Source organism: Anabrus simplex, chromosome X (genome assembly GCF_040414725.1).
Source record: "Anabrus simplex isolate iqAnaSimp1 chromosome X, ASM4041472v1, whole genome shotgun sequence".
Lineage (NCBI taxonomy): Eukaryota > Metazoa > Arthropoda > Insecta > Orthoptera > Tettigoniidae > Anabrus > Anabrus simplex.
Genome location: NC_090279.1, coordinates 149,698,471 through 149,719,011, shown reverse-complemented (window position 1 = coordinate 149,719,011; position 20,541 = coordinate 149,698,471). Strand labels below are relative to the sequence as shown.

At 41.8% G+C, this 20,541-nt stretch overlaps 1 protein-coding gene across 2 annotated transcripts in view; it reads right to left on the bottom strand.

Moving 5' to 3' along the window:
* The window catches only part of LOC136885999 (retinol-binding protein pinta), an 83,055-nt gene that overhangs the window by 48,821 nt on the left and 13,693 nt on the right, over positions 1 to 20,541 (bottom strand). Inside the window, exon 1 of one of the 2 annotated variants that reach the window (XM_067158710.2) lies at positions 10,312 to 10,416. The exons of the other annotated variant lie outside the window; for it this stretch is intronic. Within the exon in view, the coding sequence (XP_067014811.2) occupies positions 10,312 to 10,389 (78 nt within the window). The 5' untranslated portion in view covers positions 10,390 to 10,416. Of the gene's footprint in view, positions 1 to 10,311; positions 10,417 to 20,541 lie in introns of those variants that run through there. 2 annotated transcript variants of the gene reach the window in all.

The window sequence follows — 20,541 nt, the reverse complement described above, 5'->3', positions numbered from 1 at the left end:
AGAGAGAAAGTCCGCATATGTAGTCCATGAATGTGAGAAAAAAATGTGTTTTATGTGTTTATGTTTTTCTCAAATTATCTTATCTTATCTTAATCTGTTTACCCTCCAGGGTTGGCTTTTCGACTCAGCGAGGGATCCCACCTCTACCGCCTCAAGGGCAGTGTCCTGCAACTTCAGACTCTCGGTCGGGGATACAACCGGGGAGAATGACCAGTACCTCACCCAGGCGGCCTCACCTGCTATGCTGAACAGGGGCCTTGTAGAGGGATGGGGAGGTTGGATGGGACAGGCAAGGAACAGGGAAGGAAGCGGCCGTGGCTCTTAAGTGAGGTACCATCCCGGCATTCGCCTGGAGGAGAAGTGGGAAACCACGGAAAACCACTTCCAGGATGGCTGAGGTGGAAATCGAACCCACCTCTACTCAGTTGACCTCCCGAGGGTGAGTGGACCCCGTTCCAGCCCTCGTACCACTTTTCAAATTTCGTGGCAGAGCCGGGAATCGAACCCGGACCTCCGGGGGTGGCAGCTAATCACGCTAACCACTACACCACAGAGGCGACTTCTCAAATTGTGCTACAAAAATACACCTTTGAAGGCTATCTTTTAAAGTATCAACATTATAAAAAATTCCTTCTGTTAATATGAAGGCAATACAGGTGTTAACAACCCTTGAAATTCTCATGGAATTTGAAACCAAATTGGTTCAGCTGGAACATTTTAAATAACTGAAAATGTATACATGAAAAAACAAACACATTTTGGTAAGTAAAAGCTAATGTCACGCTAGTACTTTAAAAATGGCGGGACCCGAAAAATACCACCGCCAAATGATCCGAAGGAGTCCGGCGTACAATAATATGCACAAATTGAAAAATCGATAATTCTTGCTTTTTCCACCAAAAACTCAGTCCATACCTCCCTTAATATTTGTATTACCAGTTAAGTGTGAAGTGAATGCTTATAGAATTCTTTTTGAGATATTGATTTTACGACCTATTATGTAGTTTTAGAGTTGTTTAGATGTATCTGATTTCAAGTTTTAGATTATTTAATTATCGAGTAAATACTAATCTCGGACATTTTATACTATTTACTTTTAACCCCTTCTCAGCTCCTTCATCAATAGAGAACAACACAGTTCGTATCAGCGACACATTAACAATGGATTTCCACATTAATATCGGTTATTTTCCTTATTTTTCCACGTCAGTCCTTCTCATTCCTCAAAACTAGCGGAGGCTAGGTGTATACGACCCCCACAGTAATGTTTTCTATATACTAAGTCATGTGTAGGGCCCGGATGTTAATGTTTTCGGCCCATTAGAACCCCTAATGTTTATGCAAACCTACTAGCATCACCGTTGTGTAGGTAGACTCTACTTATTATTCGCTTCAGTAAGTTTGCATTCTAACCTATTACTGCATAAACATCCGGGCCCTAGTCATGTGTATACCAAGTTTGATTGAGAGGTATGCTAGAACATACACACATACGTCCTTAAACTCTGTCCCTTTGGACATTTTCTTTTCTTTGCCAGTTCTCACAGCCTGCCGATTAGGACTGAACTTTATCTTAAACGGCATCCGGAGTGTCACAGTTCATCTCAGCGACACCGAAAATTATGGATTCGACACTAATTTCGATTATTTTTATTTATCACCCTTCCCACGCCCCCACACCAAAGGGGGTGAACTTGTGGTTATAAAATATTCGGACTGAAACTAATTATCTCAGTGTCCCCGAAAACTACCGATCCGACACTTATCTTCGATTACTTTTATATATCACTCTCCCCTCGCCCCAACCTCTGAAGGGGGCTAAACTTGGACTTTTAACATACGGAGCGTCACTATTCACCCCAGTGACCCCGAAAAGTATGGATTCGATACGATTTTCGATTAATTTTTATTCACCCCCATGAACCCTCGCCACAAAGAGGGACTGAACTTTGACTTTAAAGAATCCGGAGTGTTACTATTCATGTCAGCGACTCCGAAAACTATTGATTCGACACTATATTCGATTATTTTAATATACAACTCCCCCTAACCCCCCACCACAAAGGGGGGATGAACTTGGACTTATAAAAAATCCGGAGTGTCACGATTCACCTCAACGACACCGAAAACTATGGATTCGACACTATTTTCGATAATTTTATATATCTCGCCCCTTACCCCGAAGGGGGCTGAACTTGGTACATTCCGAAGTGTCACTTTCATCTCAACCCATCCAAATCATGACCACGCCCAATGTTGCTTAACTTCGGAAATCTCACGGGATCCGGTGTTTCAACACGGCTACGGCCGTTGGCTATTTGATACTAGTTAGGAATATTTTGTAGCTGCGTTATATCGGGTCGTAATTTGAAAACTCATTTACTGGTCCGTAACTTTGTTCTGGACTTAACTGAAGTGATATCATCATAATTTACCATCTCTGATATAGAATTACGATACATTCTACAAATAGAAAATTAATATGCTAAAAGAAGGTGTGATGTACAGCATAAACTATTATAACTGTGCAAGCATTTCTTTATAAAAAATAACTGAATATGCATTTTACTTCTTGAACAATAAGAAAATACATCTGAAAATAATTTAAAACCATTAAATTTCAATTTCCATAAAATACAAAGTCGTGTCTTAAAATATACAACAAAAATGCTATTATTGCAACATCTCAACATAAATAATTATTATAAAATTAACAGTCCGCCTCTGTGGTGTAGTGGTTAGCGTGATTAGCTGCCACCCCCGGAGGCCCGGGTTCGATTCCCCGCTCTGCCATGAAATTTGAAAAGTGGTATGAGGGCTGGAACGGGGTCCACTCAGCCTCGGGAAGTCAACTGAGTAGAGGTGGGTTCGATTCCCACCTCAGCCATCCTGGAAGTGGTTTTCCGTGGTTTCCCTCTTCTCCTCCAGGCGAATGCCGGGATGGTACCTAACATAAGGCCACGGCCGCTTCCTTCCCTCTTCCTTGACTATCCCTTCCAATCTTCCCATCCCTCCACAAGGCCCCTGTTCAGAATAGCAGGTGAGGCCGCCTGGGCGAGGTACTGGTCATACTCCCCAGTTGTATCCCCGACCAAGAGTCTGAAGCTCCAGGACACTGCCCTTGAGGCGGTAGAGATGGGATCCCTCGCTGTGTCCGAGGGAAAAACCGACCCTGGAGGGTAAACAGATTATGATGATGATGATGATGAAATGGATATTGGGAATGGAATCTATTAAGATGTTGGAAAAAAGTCTAGTTCTTTCCTCAGATTCGCCCAAATTCGATGGCAGTGGATTAACAGAGCCGCTCTTGTCCTCTCCTAAACCGAAACCCACGTGTTTACCACTCTTGCCCAAACATGTTCTATTACGTAAGTCAGCCGACTTGGGAGGCCATCAAGCACGTGAACGTCAGGATGCTGTCTGAAGAAAGTTTCGGTTAAATGTGCGGCGTGAACAGAGCAGTTATCCGGTACAAATCTGACAACGGGAACTTCTACGGGGTAAATAGCTCGAACACTAGGAAGAACAGCACCTTCTAAAATGTCCACATATTCACAAGCAGTCTTATATGTAGAGTGATGTCTAGAGCCCGGATTTTTATGCATTAATAGGTTAGAATGCAAACTTACTGAAGCGAGTAGTAAGTATAGTCTGCCTTCACAACGACTATGCTATGGGGTTTGAATAAACATTAGGGGTACGGCCCATCAGAACCCCTACAATTTATGTTACTCTTGCTACATTATGGAAGAGCGAGTGGCCGACACTTCCTACTAACCAAACTAGTTTGCAATCTAACCTGTCACTGCATAAAAATCCGGGCCCTAGTGATGTCTATTAACTCTCCTGGACCAGCACCACTTATCCACCCCAATAAGCCACATGTAACGTGACCCGACTAACTACTTACCTGGACAAGGGGCTCTTCATAACGCTTTCCAACTGGGCGCCGGCACTTCAGCTGTTTACCTGGATCGGAGCAAAACACCTCTTCATCCAACCAAATTGTAATTGCCCATTCCTGTCGTGGAGTAAAACTTTCTTATAGTGCAAAGGCTACGCGAATTTCTCTGTGGATAGGAAGAAGTCGCCCCTTTTTCACAGTTCGGTGATTGTGAATACCTGCAGCGTGGAGTCGGCGGCTCACGGTAGTCCGGCTTACTGGCAATTTCAATGCAGCAATCGCATTATCGATAGTCGCAAACGGAGAATTGTCCACAGTTTGAACGATTCCAGCATCCTGCTCGGAGTAGTTTTTCCAGGAAGCTTGTTATGTGTCCTATGATCTACCAAAACTTATTCACCTTGTTCTTGCCGTATTTCTACACATCTCCAAACTGCCTTAAGACTGCATGGTATTGCTTGAGCTATTGCTTGCGGGACCATGTGAGCCTCCAACATGCCAATAATACGGCCTCGATTCACTTTTTATAAGATAGGAGCCATCTTACAGTGTTACAGTATAACGAAATGTAACCCGCCACGGAATACACACACTGTGCCTTCAGCACTACCCCTTCCTTTCGGTACTGGAGTGGCTTCCAACACTACCCCTCCACTCCCTCCCCCCCTTACAGTACTGGAGTGGGGCAGTGTAGATTGTTCATGTCGGACAACCATTTACGTGCACGCGTGTACAGTAGATTAGGAATATCTTGTCGGGCTAATTTCTGATGAATATTTTTTGCAGTTTGGTCATGTCCGTACTTGAAGTCTGTATTTGCCATTAACCAACAACCTGAGGTTATACGCTGGATGGTTTCTGGAGATGTATTAATTAATTTTTATTTATTTATTTATTTATTTATTTATTTATTTATTTATTTATTTATTTATTTATTTATTTATTTATTTATTTATTTATTTATTGCTAGTGGCTTTACGTCGCACCGACACAAATAGGTCTGATGGCAACGATGGGATAGGAAAAGACCTAGGAGTTGAAAGGAAGCGGCCGTGGCCTTAAGGTACAGCCCCAGCATTTGCTTGGTGTAAAATGGGAAACCACGGAAAACCATCTTCATGGCTGCCGACAGTGGGATTCGAACGCACTATATCCCGGATGCAGGCTCACAGCCGCGCGCCCCTTAAGCCCACGGCCAGCTCGCCCGATAGGGAAGGAAGCGACCCTGGCCTTAAGTTAGGTGCCATCCCGGCATTTACCTGAAGAAGTGGAAAACCACGGAAAACCACTTCAAGGATGGCTGAGGAGAGAATCGAAGCCCTTCTACTCAGTTGACCTCCCGAGGCTGAGTGGACCCGGTTCCAGCCCTCTCACCACTTTTAAAATGTTGTGGCAGAGCCGGGAATCAAACCAGGCCTTCAGGGATGGCAGCTAATCACACGCTAACCACTACACCACAGAGGCGGACAATAATATTAAAAACAACACATTTTTAAATGCCTCAAGCATTTACAGATTTCTAAGCACACCAGTGTGTCGGAAGTTAATAATGGTCATGATGTTGATGATGATTGTTATTTAAAGTGGCTTAACATCTAGTTCATCGGCCTCAGTTAATAATAATAATAATAATAATAATAATAATAATAATAATAATAATAATAATAATAATCTATCTTTCTCAGCAAACGGGAATTTTTATACTTTTTTCTTGGCTAGTGGTTTTACATCGTACCGACACAGATAGGTCTTATGGTGAAAATAGGGTAGGCCTAGGAGTTGGAAGGAAGTGGCCCCGGCATTTGCCTGGTGTGAAAATGGGAAACCACGGAAAACCACCTTAAGGTCTGCCGACAGTGGGATTCGAACTCAATATCTCCCGGATGCATTATGTTTCTTTGCAAAATACTACAAAGTTATTTAAGGTAAAGCCCTGTAATGTTAGGCCTACTGCGGTTCACGTAGGATAATGATTTTTAAATGAAGTTCATAACGGAGAAATATGTCGTTATCATTCTGCTTTCGAATGAGGCTTGTCTCACCTTGCATGCATAGGTTGATTCACAAAACTTGAAACACCAGACTACCCTAAAACCTAATCTTCCCCGTGACGAACCTCTTTATACGTGGAGCATAATGACAGAATGACCGGCCCAATTGCCTGTGAGAAAACGCCAGACTGAGTGGCTCAGACGGTTGAGGCGCTGGCCTTCTTACCCCAACTTTGCAGGTTCGACCCTGACTCAGTCCGGTGGTATTTTCAGGTGCACAAATACATCAGCTTCTTGTCGGTAGATTTACTGGCACGTTAAAGAACTCCTGCGGGACTAAATGCCGGCACCTCGGCGTCTCCGAAAACCGTAATTAGTTAGACGTAAAGCCAATAACATTATTATTATTATTATTATTATTATTATTATTATTATTATTATTATTATTATTATTATTATTATTATTATTATTATTATTATGATGTTAAGTGGCCATTACCTTGTTGAAGAGCTGCTGCCGAATGAAAGACGCGCTTCCCGCCCCCTGCTATACTTCCATACACTAAGCTAGATGTTGTTGAAGTGGCGACGAGCCGTGAAAATCAGCAGTTTTTAAACCCTCGTGGAAGATTCGAGACCTTTCATGAATAATTAAGACACACCCACAGGCGTTTATTGGCTGACAAAATTTACACATCAAAGTTGGAGAAGAAGTACACGATTGGCTGAAAATTAATGACAGAAATAATTGATTGGCTAACTTCAAAATGACGGAAAGAAAGATTTATATTGCCAACCCACAAATAAAAGAACGAAATTTAGTAAAGAACAAACTTATGAATACAAAATTTCTTCAAATAAAGTTCTACCACTTCGCACCAGTGTGCATTGTCATTGTTTTGTAGAGACATCTATCAGAGAATGTCCACACTTCTTGACAATTAGTAAACAAAAGCAGTTCGAAATTGACACAGTGACATCTTCTGATAAACTGTTCAGATAATTCAGTTTTTAAAGTTCAGAGTTTCTGCAATAGAGGAGTACTTTAAGGCGGAAAATTCAAAAGTGCGGCGTAGAGGTGTATTATATATTATATTATATATTATTATTATTATTATATTATATTATATTATATTATATTATATTATATTATATTATATTATATTATATTATATTATATTATATTATATTATATTATCTATTTATTATTATTATTATTATTATTATTAGTAGTAGTAGTATTATTATTTTGAGAAGACAGTTAATAATCTAAGATAAGTGTAAAGTATTTTGCGTGACGTAGGTAAGTAGGCCTACATCATTTTTAAGTTATTAGAATATATTAAACTGTCTCTCTGTAGTGTTAATATCACCGACTCTTGTTTACACACACACACACACACACACACACACCCCTACCTTTCGGCAATCCTCAAGAGATGTTTTGTGGTTTCTATTTTAACACCAAAAAGATGCTACGGCTGTACTTTAATTAAGGTCACGGTCGTTTCCTTCCAGTCCTAACTTGTGATATCACATCGTGCCATAGGACTTGATTATGTCGGTGTGACATAAAGCTTTAAATTTTAATTTCGTATGGCTATTTCTAGCCGAGTGCAGCCCTTGAAATGCAGGCCCTCTGATGAGGGTGGGCGGCATCTGCCATGTGTAGGTAACTGCGTGTTATTGTGATGGAGGGTAGTGTTATGTGTGGTGTGTGAGTTGCAGGGATGTTGGGGACAGTACAAACACCCAGCCCCCGGGCCATTGGAATTAACCAATGAAGGTTAAAATCCCCGACCCGGCCGGGAATCGAACACGGGACCCTCTGAACCGAAGGTCAGTACGTTGACCATTCAGCCAACGAGTCGGACAACATAAAGCTAATAACGAATAAAACCACTTGAGTAACACGTTGGCCACAAGCGAAGACTTATCGGCTTATACAGTTAGGAAATGAAGTCTTAAAGGAAGCAGATGAATATTGTTACTTGGATGATAGAATAACTAATTATGGCAGAAGTTAGGACATAAAACGTAGACTAAGTAGAAGCAAGGAAGACCTTTCTTATTTATGTTTCTTTTTCATTTTTATTTTATTTTTACAATTTGCTTTACGTCGCACCGACGCAGATAGGCTTTATGGCGACGGTGGGATAGGAAAAGGCTAGAAGTGGGAAGAAAGCGGCCGTAGCCTTAATTAAGGTACAGGTGGTGGTGATTACTGTTTTAAGAGGAAGTACAACTAGGCAACCATTCTCTGTATAACACTAATCAGGGAGAAAGAACGGAAGGGATCCAACACTTCAAAAAATGAAGGTATCGGCCAAAGAGAGACAAGGGCCACGAAGGGCGTGAAAATCAAGAACTCCCTAGGATTCCCAAACCTAATAACGTTGGGGTCGGAAAAAACAAGAGTTGACCAAGGGATGTCGGATAGGATAGATGAAAATGAGAAAACAGACACAAGTAAGTGGAAGCAATGCTAAGACTCAGCTAAGGGCCCCGTGGTCGAAAACCACGCTCCTAAGTTGAAAGCGCCTTAGGTAAGAGATACCGTGGGTGTTAGTCTACCGCTCCCAGCCACGAGGTGAATTAAGGTACACCCCGAGCACCTGCCTTAATTAAGAAAACGAATACGCCTCATTTCAAACATCGATATAGGAATTAAAAGATGTCTTTGAAAACTTTCATCTGGAGCATGGCATTGTATGGAAATGATGATGATGATGATGATGATGATGATTGTTTAAAGGGGCCTAACATCTAGGTCATCGGCCCCTAATGGTACGATATGAGACGAAATGGAACGACAAATTAAAAGTCCAAAATCCTCCATTGACAAGAAGTCAAAACGTAAGGACGAAGAATGAATGGATGGATATGAAGTTAAAACAATCAATGAATCCGACCCGCAGTGCCTCACATTCACAGAAACTGACGTGAAACAATAGTATTACTGACCAAGGCACTGCGTCTATAGCATTATACTGAATCGATAATAATAATTTCGTGTGGCTATTTCTAGCCCTTGTAAGGCAGACCCTCCGATGAGGGTGGGCGGCATCTGCTATGTGTAGGTAACTGCGTGTTATTCTGGTGGAGGATAGTGTTATGTGTGGTGTGTGAGTTGCATGGATGTTTGAGGCAGCACACACACCCAGCCCCCGAGCCATTGAAATTAACCAATGAAGGTTAAAATCCCCGACCCGGATGGGAATCGAACCCAGGACCCTCTGAACCGAAGGCTAGTACGCTGACCATTCAGCCAACGAGTCGGACACTGAATCGATGATGCTTTTAGTCTAAAGGGGTCCAAAATCCAAGTTCATCGGCCCCTCATAATGGTACTTATCGCTAGGAAAGTAGAACCATGGTATTTGTCATGTTGCGGTGTTAATCAAAAGTAGCGTAGACTCGAGGCATTCCACACAGTATGGTAATACTCACAGGTAATGAAATTCGCACATGGAATACAGACCTATGGTGTTTCGCACATTGCGACGCCATTTACAGGCAACGCAAACCTATAGTGTTCATCACATACGTGTACTAATCACAGGGACCCGCACTATCCCGTGGTGTTCCTCATATAGTGGGTACTAATCATAGGCAAGCCAGAACAATGGTGTCGCTCCTAAAGTGGTAGGCCTACTAATCAATCACAGGTACTGTAGAAGCCTGCAACGCACTCTGTTGCTACTAATCACAAACCTATTTGGTACTGAACATAATGGTACTACGCGCAAGTAAAAGCGAATCATGGTGTTCCCCGCGTGGTGGTACTAATCACAAGACGTTTCAAGGTTCTATTACAATCATCCCTTGGTCGCCCCTTTTAGTCACCTCTTACAACAGGCAGGGGATACCGTGGGTGTATTCTTCGTCTGCGTTCCCCACCCACAAGGGGTTGTATGGAAATGAAACATGGACAATAACTAATTCAGAAAGAAAGAAATGTAATATTACAGAAGAATGTTGAAGGTGAGATGGTTGGATTAAATCACGAATGAATACATATTGAATCGAATTGGTGATATGAGTTCGATTTGGCTAAATTTGACGCAAAGAAATAGAATAATGGGACACATCTTATGACACCCAGTACTTGTTCAGCTAGCTTTTGAGAGAAGTGTAGGAGGTAAGAACGGCAGGGGTAGACCAAGGTATGAATATGACAAGCAGATTAGAGCAGATGTAGGATATAGTAGTTACGTAGAAATGAAAAGATTAGCACACGATAGGGTGGAATGGAGGGCTACATCGAACCAGTCTAAGGACTGATTGACTCCAACAACACTGTTCCCGCACTCACTCTACCATCAGATAATAGGATAACCTTTTATAAAGAAGCTAACACACCTACTCTATATCATTGTTTGACGAAGCTTAAGTAATATCTTTTTCACTTACTTGGAGGCTATTGTCCTTGGGAAGACCGATCGAGGAGTCTGTCCGCATTGGAGCTGCTATCACAGCGGAGCTAGGCATTGTTAACTCCGCCCTCACGGAGCGTGTCCCTCCACAGGCAGATTCAACTAATCCTCGTTGAGCGGCGGTAGTTGTATTTATACCTTCTGGTAACACTCAAGAGTATCAAACGCTCCCCGCTTCTCGCCTGCCGTTGGTTTAAAACGCGCGGTTCTGCTCTTTTAGTTCCCAATCCAAGGTCCTTCTGACAGAGAAGTAAAATGATTAAATGTCCAAAAAAAACCGGAATGAGGCACTGTACTGACGTCATGTTTGCAGGCACGATACTGGCGAGTCGCACTATATCGACCTGTTGGTGAGCTGCTATGCTAGTTAATACCTCATAATTACAGTGCATAACAGTCTTGTTCGTACACCAGCTTATTGGAACGAAATAACGGTTAAACTTTTGTATACAATTATTGTGATGTATTTTATTACCCATATCGTTATAGATACATTAATAAACAATTTAAATAATAAAGAAACAGATACGTGACCTTACAATTTAACACAAATACAAGCAATGTACCATAACCGGGCGTTTCATCGTGCAACAATCTTGTTTGTACATTTGCAGAAGAAAATGAAAATTTCATTCAAAACACTTGTTTCCTTGGATTTAATACCCCGATGAGTACCCTCTGGCCTTGAGAACTAACTTGCACCTTCGCTGCATGGAATGAACCAGTTTTTCACATCTTCCTGGATCGGGTTTACACCTTCTTCGTCAACTGTACTTCTTAACTGCTCAAATGATTGAAGTTTCCTTGCATGAACCCTTATTTTTAGGTCGACCAACAAACTTTCTGTGGGTTTCAAGACAGGGGATTGGGCAGGAGTTCGCAGTTGCGTTGGTAAGTTCTATATCAGCCACTGTTTGCAAATATTAGCTGTGTGCTTGGGGTCATTGTCTTGCTGAAAGATGTAGCGAGACCCTAACCCCATTTTTACTGCACTCTGTTTGACATGGGTCTTTAAAATGTTTAAATAACCTCATCTGTCCATGATGCCATTGATGATTCCGATATTTTCCACTCCACAAGACGACATGCACCCCCAAATCAAAATTGATCCACCTCCATGTTTTGCGGTGGCTAGGGTATTTGCAGGTTTATTGGTTGTATTTACTTGTCTTCATACATAAATGTTTCCATCCGAACCGTATAGAGATTTTTGGTCTCATCTGACCAAATAACGTTGTTCCAGAACGTACAATTCTTGTTTTCACACTCTCTGCAAAAATTCATTCTGGCTTTTCGATTGTTTTAGTAACAAACGGCCTTTTCCGTGGCCGATACTGTGATAATCATGTTTCCATAATACCCTACGAATTGCCTGACGACATTTTATTCTTTGTACTTCCTTCCAGCATTACGTGGATCTTAGGTGCACTTAATTGTGGATTCTGTTTTACTTGTTTCACAATATAACGTTCGTCTCCCCTATTCGGTATCTTTTCTTTTGCTTTTCTTGGGAAATTATTTGTGGTTCCTCTATACCTGAATTTGTCCAACACATAGTGTGTTGTGAAATGCGGTTTATTTACTTTGCGTCCAATTTCAGGCAAAGGATACCCTTGCAATCCAAGAGATAAAATTACATTTTTTGTTCGTCACTTAACTCTGTTATTTTACCTATTATGTAGCTCACGGCCTGGTGCACAAACTGCGAAAGTATACACACTAGCACAGCACAGATACACACCAGCTAATTAGGAGTGTTCCCGAGCAAATACGAGGTAGTGAACGTGTACAAACAAGACTGTTGCAAGCAAGTAGGCCACTACACAACATATTTCACTCCTATTCTTTAAAAATGATATACCGAGACTTTTGATCGCTAACATCAAGTTCTCAACACCTTGTGCAATAACTTATCCAAGTCTCGTGCATTGGTTATGTACTATTTAGAAATTATAAAGACATTATATCTGTTAAATGGGGTGTACAAACAAGACTGTTATGCACTGTATATCAAACAAAGACAGGACAGTTACTAGACCTTGAAAGAAGAAAGGGTAGGGAGTTGAAAGACAGAACGCTTATAATATCGGTGTTGAAAGAGAATATGAAGGGCGGCAGGATAGAGAAGATGAATCATAGGGGCTGCTCCCAAACGAGAGACTCGGACACTTCGTAATTGCCACACGAGTCTCCGAAAACTGAAAATAGAAAAACCATTTCCATAGATCCAATGGAGGTCCTTCGAGGTGTGTAGTGCTTGTGGTCGTGATGATTATTGTTTTAAGACTAGGCTACCATCCTCTACATAACACTATTCAGAGAACAAAAAATGGACGGGATCCGACACTTCGAAAAATAAAGGTATCGGCCAAGGAAAGACAAGGGCCACGAAGGGCGTAAAATGAAAGATTCCCTAGGCTTCCAGTGCTCTAATACCGTCGGGGTCGGAAAAGAGCAAGAGTTGGCCAAGGGAGGTCGGATAGAATAGGTGAAAGTGAGGGGCCTGACACAAGTAAGTGGAAGCAATGCCAGGACTCAGCTGAGGACCCCGTGGTCTCCAACCCAGACTTCCAAGCTAAGAGCCCCTGGGACCCAGATTCAGCTACGGGATCCATGGTCGCCAACCCATATTTCCAAGTTTAGTCACCTCTTATGACAGGGAAGGGATACCATGGATGTACTCTAACTCTCCCACCCACAGAGGGTTTCCTAACTCGGGAAATGAACCCACGTCATTCCTGATGAACCATACATGCCTTTACCATCTCGGCTAATCAGTCCTGCAAGAGTTTTCCAGTCTGTCTACCTCTGGAGAAATAATTAATAATAATAATAATAATAATAATAATAATAATAATAATAATAATCTAAAAGAGTTTACTATAAACAGCTTTGGCAAATCCGTCCGTCCGATCTACTGGAACGATTTGCTTCTTTTTTATTTTATCCTCTCCAATTACCTGCCGGTGAATCATGTGATATTGATAGGTCTCTAAGTTCAACCAATTTTGAGTAATCATAAAATCAAATCATTAAATGGTCACTCCAATAATCGCAGGCGAAGGCTTACCCTAACCCGCAATAATATTCTGTACTTAGCACGTTGCTAAGCGACTAACACTTTCATTAATATTCCGATATATGCGATTCTTATCCTTAGTAATGCCATTGCATGCAGCTATGTTTGATTACTACCTGTCAAGCGAGACAGTATACACTTCCTCTAATCATGGAAGAATACTATTCCCCGCTAGATATTCTTTGATTCTCTAACCTTTCCCAGCTTCCAAATATACAGAATGTACCAAAACTCGACGGCAAAAATTTTGGAATGGATTCCTTACATAGAGAGAAGAAAAAAAGGTTATTACGACATGGTCCGGAAACGTATACTTATAGATTTATTCGAACTTTGTGACACAAATTACTTTTAGTAATAATTTACATGTCCTCATGCAATCATTCAATCGTCTCATGAATAGAGGTTCGCCATTAACATCTGGGCAGGCATTGTTGGTGATTCCTTTTTGGGACCCTACGTTTTTTCGAATAGGCTTACTGGACAGAACTACATGAATTTCTTGCGTACTGCATTGCCGGATTACTTGGAAGACATGCCACTTGCATTCCGTCGATAAATGTTTTTCATGTATGATGGTACTCCCGCACATTTCAGTCTGCTGCCCGCAGGTACCTGAATACCCATTTTCCTGAACGCTAGATAGGTTGAGAAGGACCGATTGCTTGGCAACCACCACGCTTTCCTGACTTGAACCCGCTGTGGGGACACGTTGCGACTCCTGTTCCTCATGAAGCAACTTTATGTGAGCGCATTGTGACAACCTCTCAGGCACTACGCACTACGCCAGGCTTTTTCTTTCTTTTGCTATTGGCTTTAGGTCGCACCGACACAGATGGGTCTTATGGCGACGGTGGGACAGGAAAGGGCTAGGACTGGGAAGGAAGTGGCCGTGACCTTAATTAAGGTACAGCTCCAGCATTTGCCTGCTGTGAAAATGGGAAAACACGGAAAACCATTTTCAGGGCTGCCGACAGTGGGGTTCGAACCTACTATCTCCCGAATACTGGATACCGGCCGCACTTAAGCGACTGCAGCTATCGAGCCCGGTGGGACACAAATTAAAACACCCAGGACTTGTTCAGTAAGTTTTGAGAGACGTGTAGGTGGGAAGAACGGCAGTGGTAGAGCAAGGCATGAATATGGCAAACAGATTACATTAGATGTAGAATGTAGTAGTAACGTAGAAATTAAATCGTTAGCACAGTATAGGGTGGCATTGACGGCTGCATCGAACCAGTCTATGGACTGATGACAATAAAAACTCCACAGTTGTAGACCTTTAGGAAAACAACTCAATGTTGAAAACATCCTAGAGATATGAGCTACGAGTTTTTTAAAAGTAAAATATGATGAAGTATGAGAATATATTCTTTATTTATTCCTAAAAATCACAATCCTTTTCTTAACCATCGTCATCCGGTCGATTAGATCACGGCCGACTGGATACCTCGCTGCGCTCCTTATACCGGCCTTGACAATCGCTTGTGAAGCCCATCATAAAGCTGTAATTGGAAAGTTTCACCGTAATGCCGCTGGAGCGCTGGCCTACTACCCACTGACAGGAAGCTGTATACCGCAAATTGCCTCATTTCCAGTTTTATTTTTTGGTTTTGCTGTCGTAAATGTTGGCAATGTGTTCGCAATGAGGTGCTTGTTGGCTTGATATTGAGATCTGATAGTTATGCGCTAGTGAGTTTATTTTTTATTGTGTAGTGTGGTGATTATATTTTTTAAATTGTGTTTACAAATCTTGGAATTTGAGACATTATTGTGCACCTTTTCGTACTTCGAGCAGAAATTTTATGGAAACAAGAGCAAAGTGATTTCTCGCTGTAACCGTCCTGAACAAGGATTTTAATTTATGTGCTAATTCGTTTTTTAATGGTGTGTTGATTTGCTTTTCTTTAACTGTGTTAGGAATATTCGAATATATATTGCTGTGTGCCTTTTTTGTATCCCGAACAGGAAAAAATCAAAGGGACACTATCATTTCACGAATTCTCCGTAGACCAGGACAAAACTACGGAGTGGCTAAAAGCAGGTAACACTCTTGTCTTAGTTTTCCGTTTCTATGTCGGGTTTTTACCTTCGTTCTTTCTTTCTCTTTTCTTAGTCTGTTTACCCCTCCAGCGTTGGCTTTTCTCCCTGACTCAGTGAGGGATCCCACCTCTACCACCTCAAGGGCAGTATCCTGGAGCGTGAGACTGCGGGTCGGGGGATACAACTGGGAAGGATGACCAGTACCTCGCCCAGGCGGCCGCAACTTCTATGCTGAACAGGGGCCTTGTGTTGGGGATGGGAGGATTGGAAGGCATATCCAAGGAAGAGGGAAGGAAGCAGCCGTGGCCTTAAGTTAGTTACCATCCCGGCATTTGCTTGGAGGAGAAGTGGGAAACTATGGAAAACCACTTCGAGGATGTGTGATGTGGGAATCGATACCATCCTCTACACAGTTGACCTCCCAAGGCTGAGTGGACCCCGTTTCAGCCTTCGTACCACTTTTGAAATTTCGTGGCAGGGCCAGGAATTGAACCCGGGCCTCCGTGAGTGGCCGCTAATCACGCTAATCAGGTATTTTTACCCATGAATTTTTTTTCATAGAATAATCCTTTAGGCGGTGTCGTATTTGCCATATGACAGCAACACAACACATTTTTGTTCAAGATAATCTGAACTTTAACATTTAAACATTGACAAGTAAGAATCACTACTGCTATGACGGTAAGGCCAACGTATGAAATGTTGTTACCTGAGCAATGGGGCCGATGACCTAGATATTAGGCCCCTTTAGACAACAAGCATCATCATCATCATCGAGCAGAGAACAGTTTACATTTTATTTACTCAAAATACTTTTCTCTCACTGAATTTTTATTTAAAATTCTTCTTCTTCTTTCGCTATTTGTTTTACGTCGCACTGGCACAGATAGGTCTTATGACGCCGGTGGAATAGGAAAGGGCTAGCAGTGGGAAGGAATCGGCCGTGGCCTTAATTGAGGTACAGCCTGATGTGAAAATGGGAAACCACGAAAAACCATCTCCAGAGCTGCCGACAGTAGGGTTCGAACCCACTATCTCCTGGATGCAAGCTCACAACTCATAGCTCCACGCCGCGCGGCCAACTTGTTCCACCCTACTGCATTTCAAGTAAAATTTATTTTCTGAATTTAGCACAGCCAACTTGCCCGGTATTTAATATTCTAGTGAATGGTATGAATGAAATGTAATCTGAAACTATATATATATTGAAATTAACATTTAAATATGTTTGAGTCAAAATATTTATGTTCTGCATACAACGAATATGGAAAAAGTAAGACTTTTATATTTTGTCCAGCCCCCTTCCTAAGAGCAGCGCCTTAAGAATTTAAAAAAACAAATTGAACAATGACTCTTAATCTCAATATTAACATCAGAAGACAAAAGCATTGTGGTAAGTTCTGCTATGTATCTAAATGCCATGATAATAAAAACGATTACTATTATTCCTCACAATTAAGGAACGTCAGTTGGACTACTCCATCATCCGCAGTTTCATTTCACGACGTTGTTTTGGCACATATCAATGAAAGTAGCCTTTAGGATTAATCATTTTAACAATATTAGTCAATGTAACATACTATTTTATTCCCTAAATTAAGATACATCGGCAATCAGAGTCAATATCAGAACGTCAGCTGGACTAAGTCATCTCCCCGCAGTTTCATTTCACGACATCATTTTGGCAAATATCAACGAAAGTAACCTTTAAGATTAATCATTTTAACGGTATTAACCCATATAATATTCTCCATAGCTCTAAATTACGATAAATCGGCAACCAAAGTCAATATATTTTCCATAAAGAAGTATGCATTTCTACCGCAAATAGGTCGGCCGCCAGCGCCACGTGTCGAGTTGTGTAACTACTCCGATTACAGTGCGTAGACCCGATTGTCAAGGCCGGTAAGGAGCTAGCTAGAGCGACGCATCAAGTCGGCCGTGATTAGATTAGCAGTTTGCCTTTTTCTACCACTACGAGCGCTAATGTTAGTCAATGCATTGTTTCACTTAAGCACCACTACGAGCGCTAATGTGAGTCAATGCATTGTTTCACTTAAGCATCATTACGAGCGCTAATGTGAGTCAATGTAGAGTTTCACTTAAGCACCACTACGAGCGCTAATGTGAGTCAATGCATTGTTTCACTTAAGCACCACTACGAGCGCTAATGTGAGTCAATGCAGAGTTTCACTTAAGCACCACTACGAGCGCTAATGTGAGTCAATGCCGAGTTTCACTTAAGCACCACTACGAGCGCTAATGTAAGTCAATGCAGAGTTTCACTTCAGCACCACTACGAGCGCTAATGTGAGTCAATGCTGAGTTTCATTTTTTTTTCTAGGGGCTTTACGTCGCACCGACACAGATAGGTCTTATGGCGACGATGGGATAGGAAAGGCCTAGGAGTTGGAAGGAAGCGGCCGTGGCCTTAATTAAGGTACAGCCTCAGCATTTGCCTGGTGTGAAAATGGGAAACCACGGAAAACCATCTTCAGGGCTGTCGATAGTGGGATTCGAACCTACTATTTCCCGGATACAAGCTCACAGCCGCGCGCCTCTACACGCTGAGTTTTATTTAAGCCCTTATAATTTTACATTCGATGCGAACATTAAAAAGAAAACGCCTGACGTTATTGAACCAAGGAATACATTACAAAAAGAACTATGTAAGTAAGTTACTTGTAATTTGCCTAGGATTTGAATCAAAAAGAAAACGAGCAAAGAAAGAAGCGATTTTAGGGAGTTTTTCCGGAACTGCATTTGTGCCGCAAGTGATTTTCGATTTTTTTTTTTTTTTTTTTTTTTTTTTTTTTAGTTTGATAGAAGTAATAAAGACTCACAATTTGAAACCTTTTCGGAACCTTTAGTCCTTCAACTTTCAGTACAATTGAAGAAATTGCTTAATTTTACGTTTTTCGTAGCATGGGAACCCCTACCTTGTCTGCTAACAAAATAATGTTTACAACATTAAAACAGGGCATTCAGGTGATGCTTGTTTCTCTTCCTGAACTAGTACTGTTTTGCTTAAATGCCCTCTTGAATCCTTGATTCGTCTTAGTCTGTAGAATAACGCCATGGCATATCATAATTAATGGGCTGGAAATCCCAGCCTGGGGCTGTTAACTTGTGATGTAACGATAATGAAACTGAAGGTGAAGACAGAATGTTACGTAAATATATTTTATTTGTCTGAGATGAAAAACTGCATTCCAGCTAATGGAACCGATTACATCAACATTAAATCATCATGTTATTTCATCAGCTGTAAAACAGTTGCATTAGTTAGTCAATCAATCAGTCACTACTGATCTGCATTTAGGGCAGACGCCCAGCTGGCAGATTCCCTATCTGTTGTTTCCCTAGCCTTTTCTACAATGATCGCAAAGAAATTGGAAATTTATTGAACATTTCCCTTGATAAGTTATTCCAATCCCTAACTCCCCTACCTATAAACGAATATTTGCCCCGATTTGTCCTCTTGAATTCCAGGTTTATCTTCATATTGGATCTTTCCTACTTTTAAAGACATCACTCAAACTTATCAGTCTACTGATGTCATTCCACGCCATCTCTCCACTGACAGCTCGGAACATACCACTTAGTCGAACAGCTCGTCTCCTTTCTCCCAAGTCTTCCCAGCCCAAACTTTGCAGCCTTTTTGTAACGCTACTCTTTTGTCGGAAATCACACAGAACAAATCGAGCTGCTTTTCTTTGGATTTTCTCTAGTTCTTGAATCAAGTAATCCTGGTGAGGGGTCCCATACGCTGGAACCATACTCTAGTTGGGATCTTACCAGAGACTTGTAAGCCCTCTTCTTTACATCCTTCCTACAACCCCTAAATACCCTCACAACCATGTGCAGACATCTGTACCCTTTATTAACAATCATATTTATGTAAAGATCTTTCCTTATATTAACACCTAGGTACTTACAATGATCCCCAAAATGAACTTCCACCCCATCATCTCAGTAATTAAAACTGAGATGACTTTTCCTATTTGTGAAACTCACAACCTGACTTTTAACCCCTTTTATCATCATACCATTGCCTACTGTCCATCTCACAACATTAACGAGGTCATTTTGCAGTTGCTCACAATCTTGTAACTTATTTATTACTCTGTACAGACTAACATCATCTGCAAACAGCCTTATATCTGATTCCACTTCTTTACACATAACATTGATATGTATAAGACCGGGCGGGTTGGCCATGCGGTTAGAGGTGCGCAGCTGTGAGCTTGCATCCGGGAGATAGTGGGTTCGAACCTCACTGTCGGCAGCCCTGAAGATGTTTTTCCGTGGTTTCCCATTTTCACACCAGGTAAATGCTGGGGCTGTACCTTAATTATGGCCACGGCCGCTTCCTTCCCACTCCCAGGTCTTTCCTATCCCATCGTCGCCACAAGACGTATCTGTGTCGGTGCGACGATGGGATAGGAAAGGACTAGGAGTGTGAAGGAAGCGGCCGTGGCCATAATTAACCTAGCATTTGCCTGGTGTGAAAATGGAGACCACGGAAAACCATCTTCAGGGCTGCCGACAGTGGGGTTCCAGTTGCTTTTACGTCGCACCGACACACAGAGGTCTTATGGCGACGATGGGACAAGGAAGGGCTAGGAATGGGAAGGAAGCGGCCGTGGCCTTAATTACGGTACAGCCCCAGCATTTGCCTGGTGTGAAAATGAGAAACCACGGAAAACCATTTTCAGGGCTGTCGATAGTGGGGTTCGAACCTACTATCTCCCGAATACTGGACACTGGCCGCACTTAAGCGACTGCAGCTATCGAGTTCGGTCAGTGGGGTTCGAACCCATTATCTCGCGGATGCAAGCTCACAGCTGCGCGCCCCTAACTGCAGGCGGCCAATTCTCCCGGTAATTGTAGAACCAACAGATCTGTTAAATATATTTTCTAAGAAGTCCCTAAAGTTGGATTTCAGACTGTAAACTGAACATACCATTCGCTGTAAAACTGTTGACCTTGATCGTATTGTTATTGTTTTGTATGTTAATGTAAGATTTTGTAGAGCACTGCCTTCTGAATATCGACATAATTCACTCGTACAGTGTCCTTATA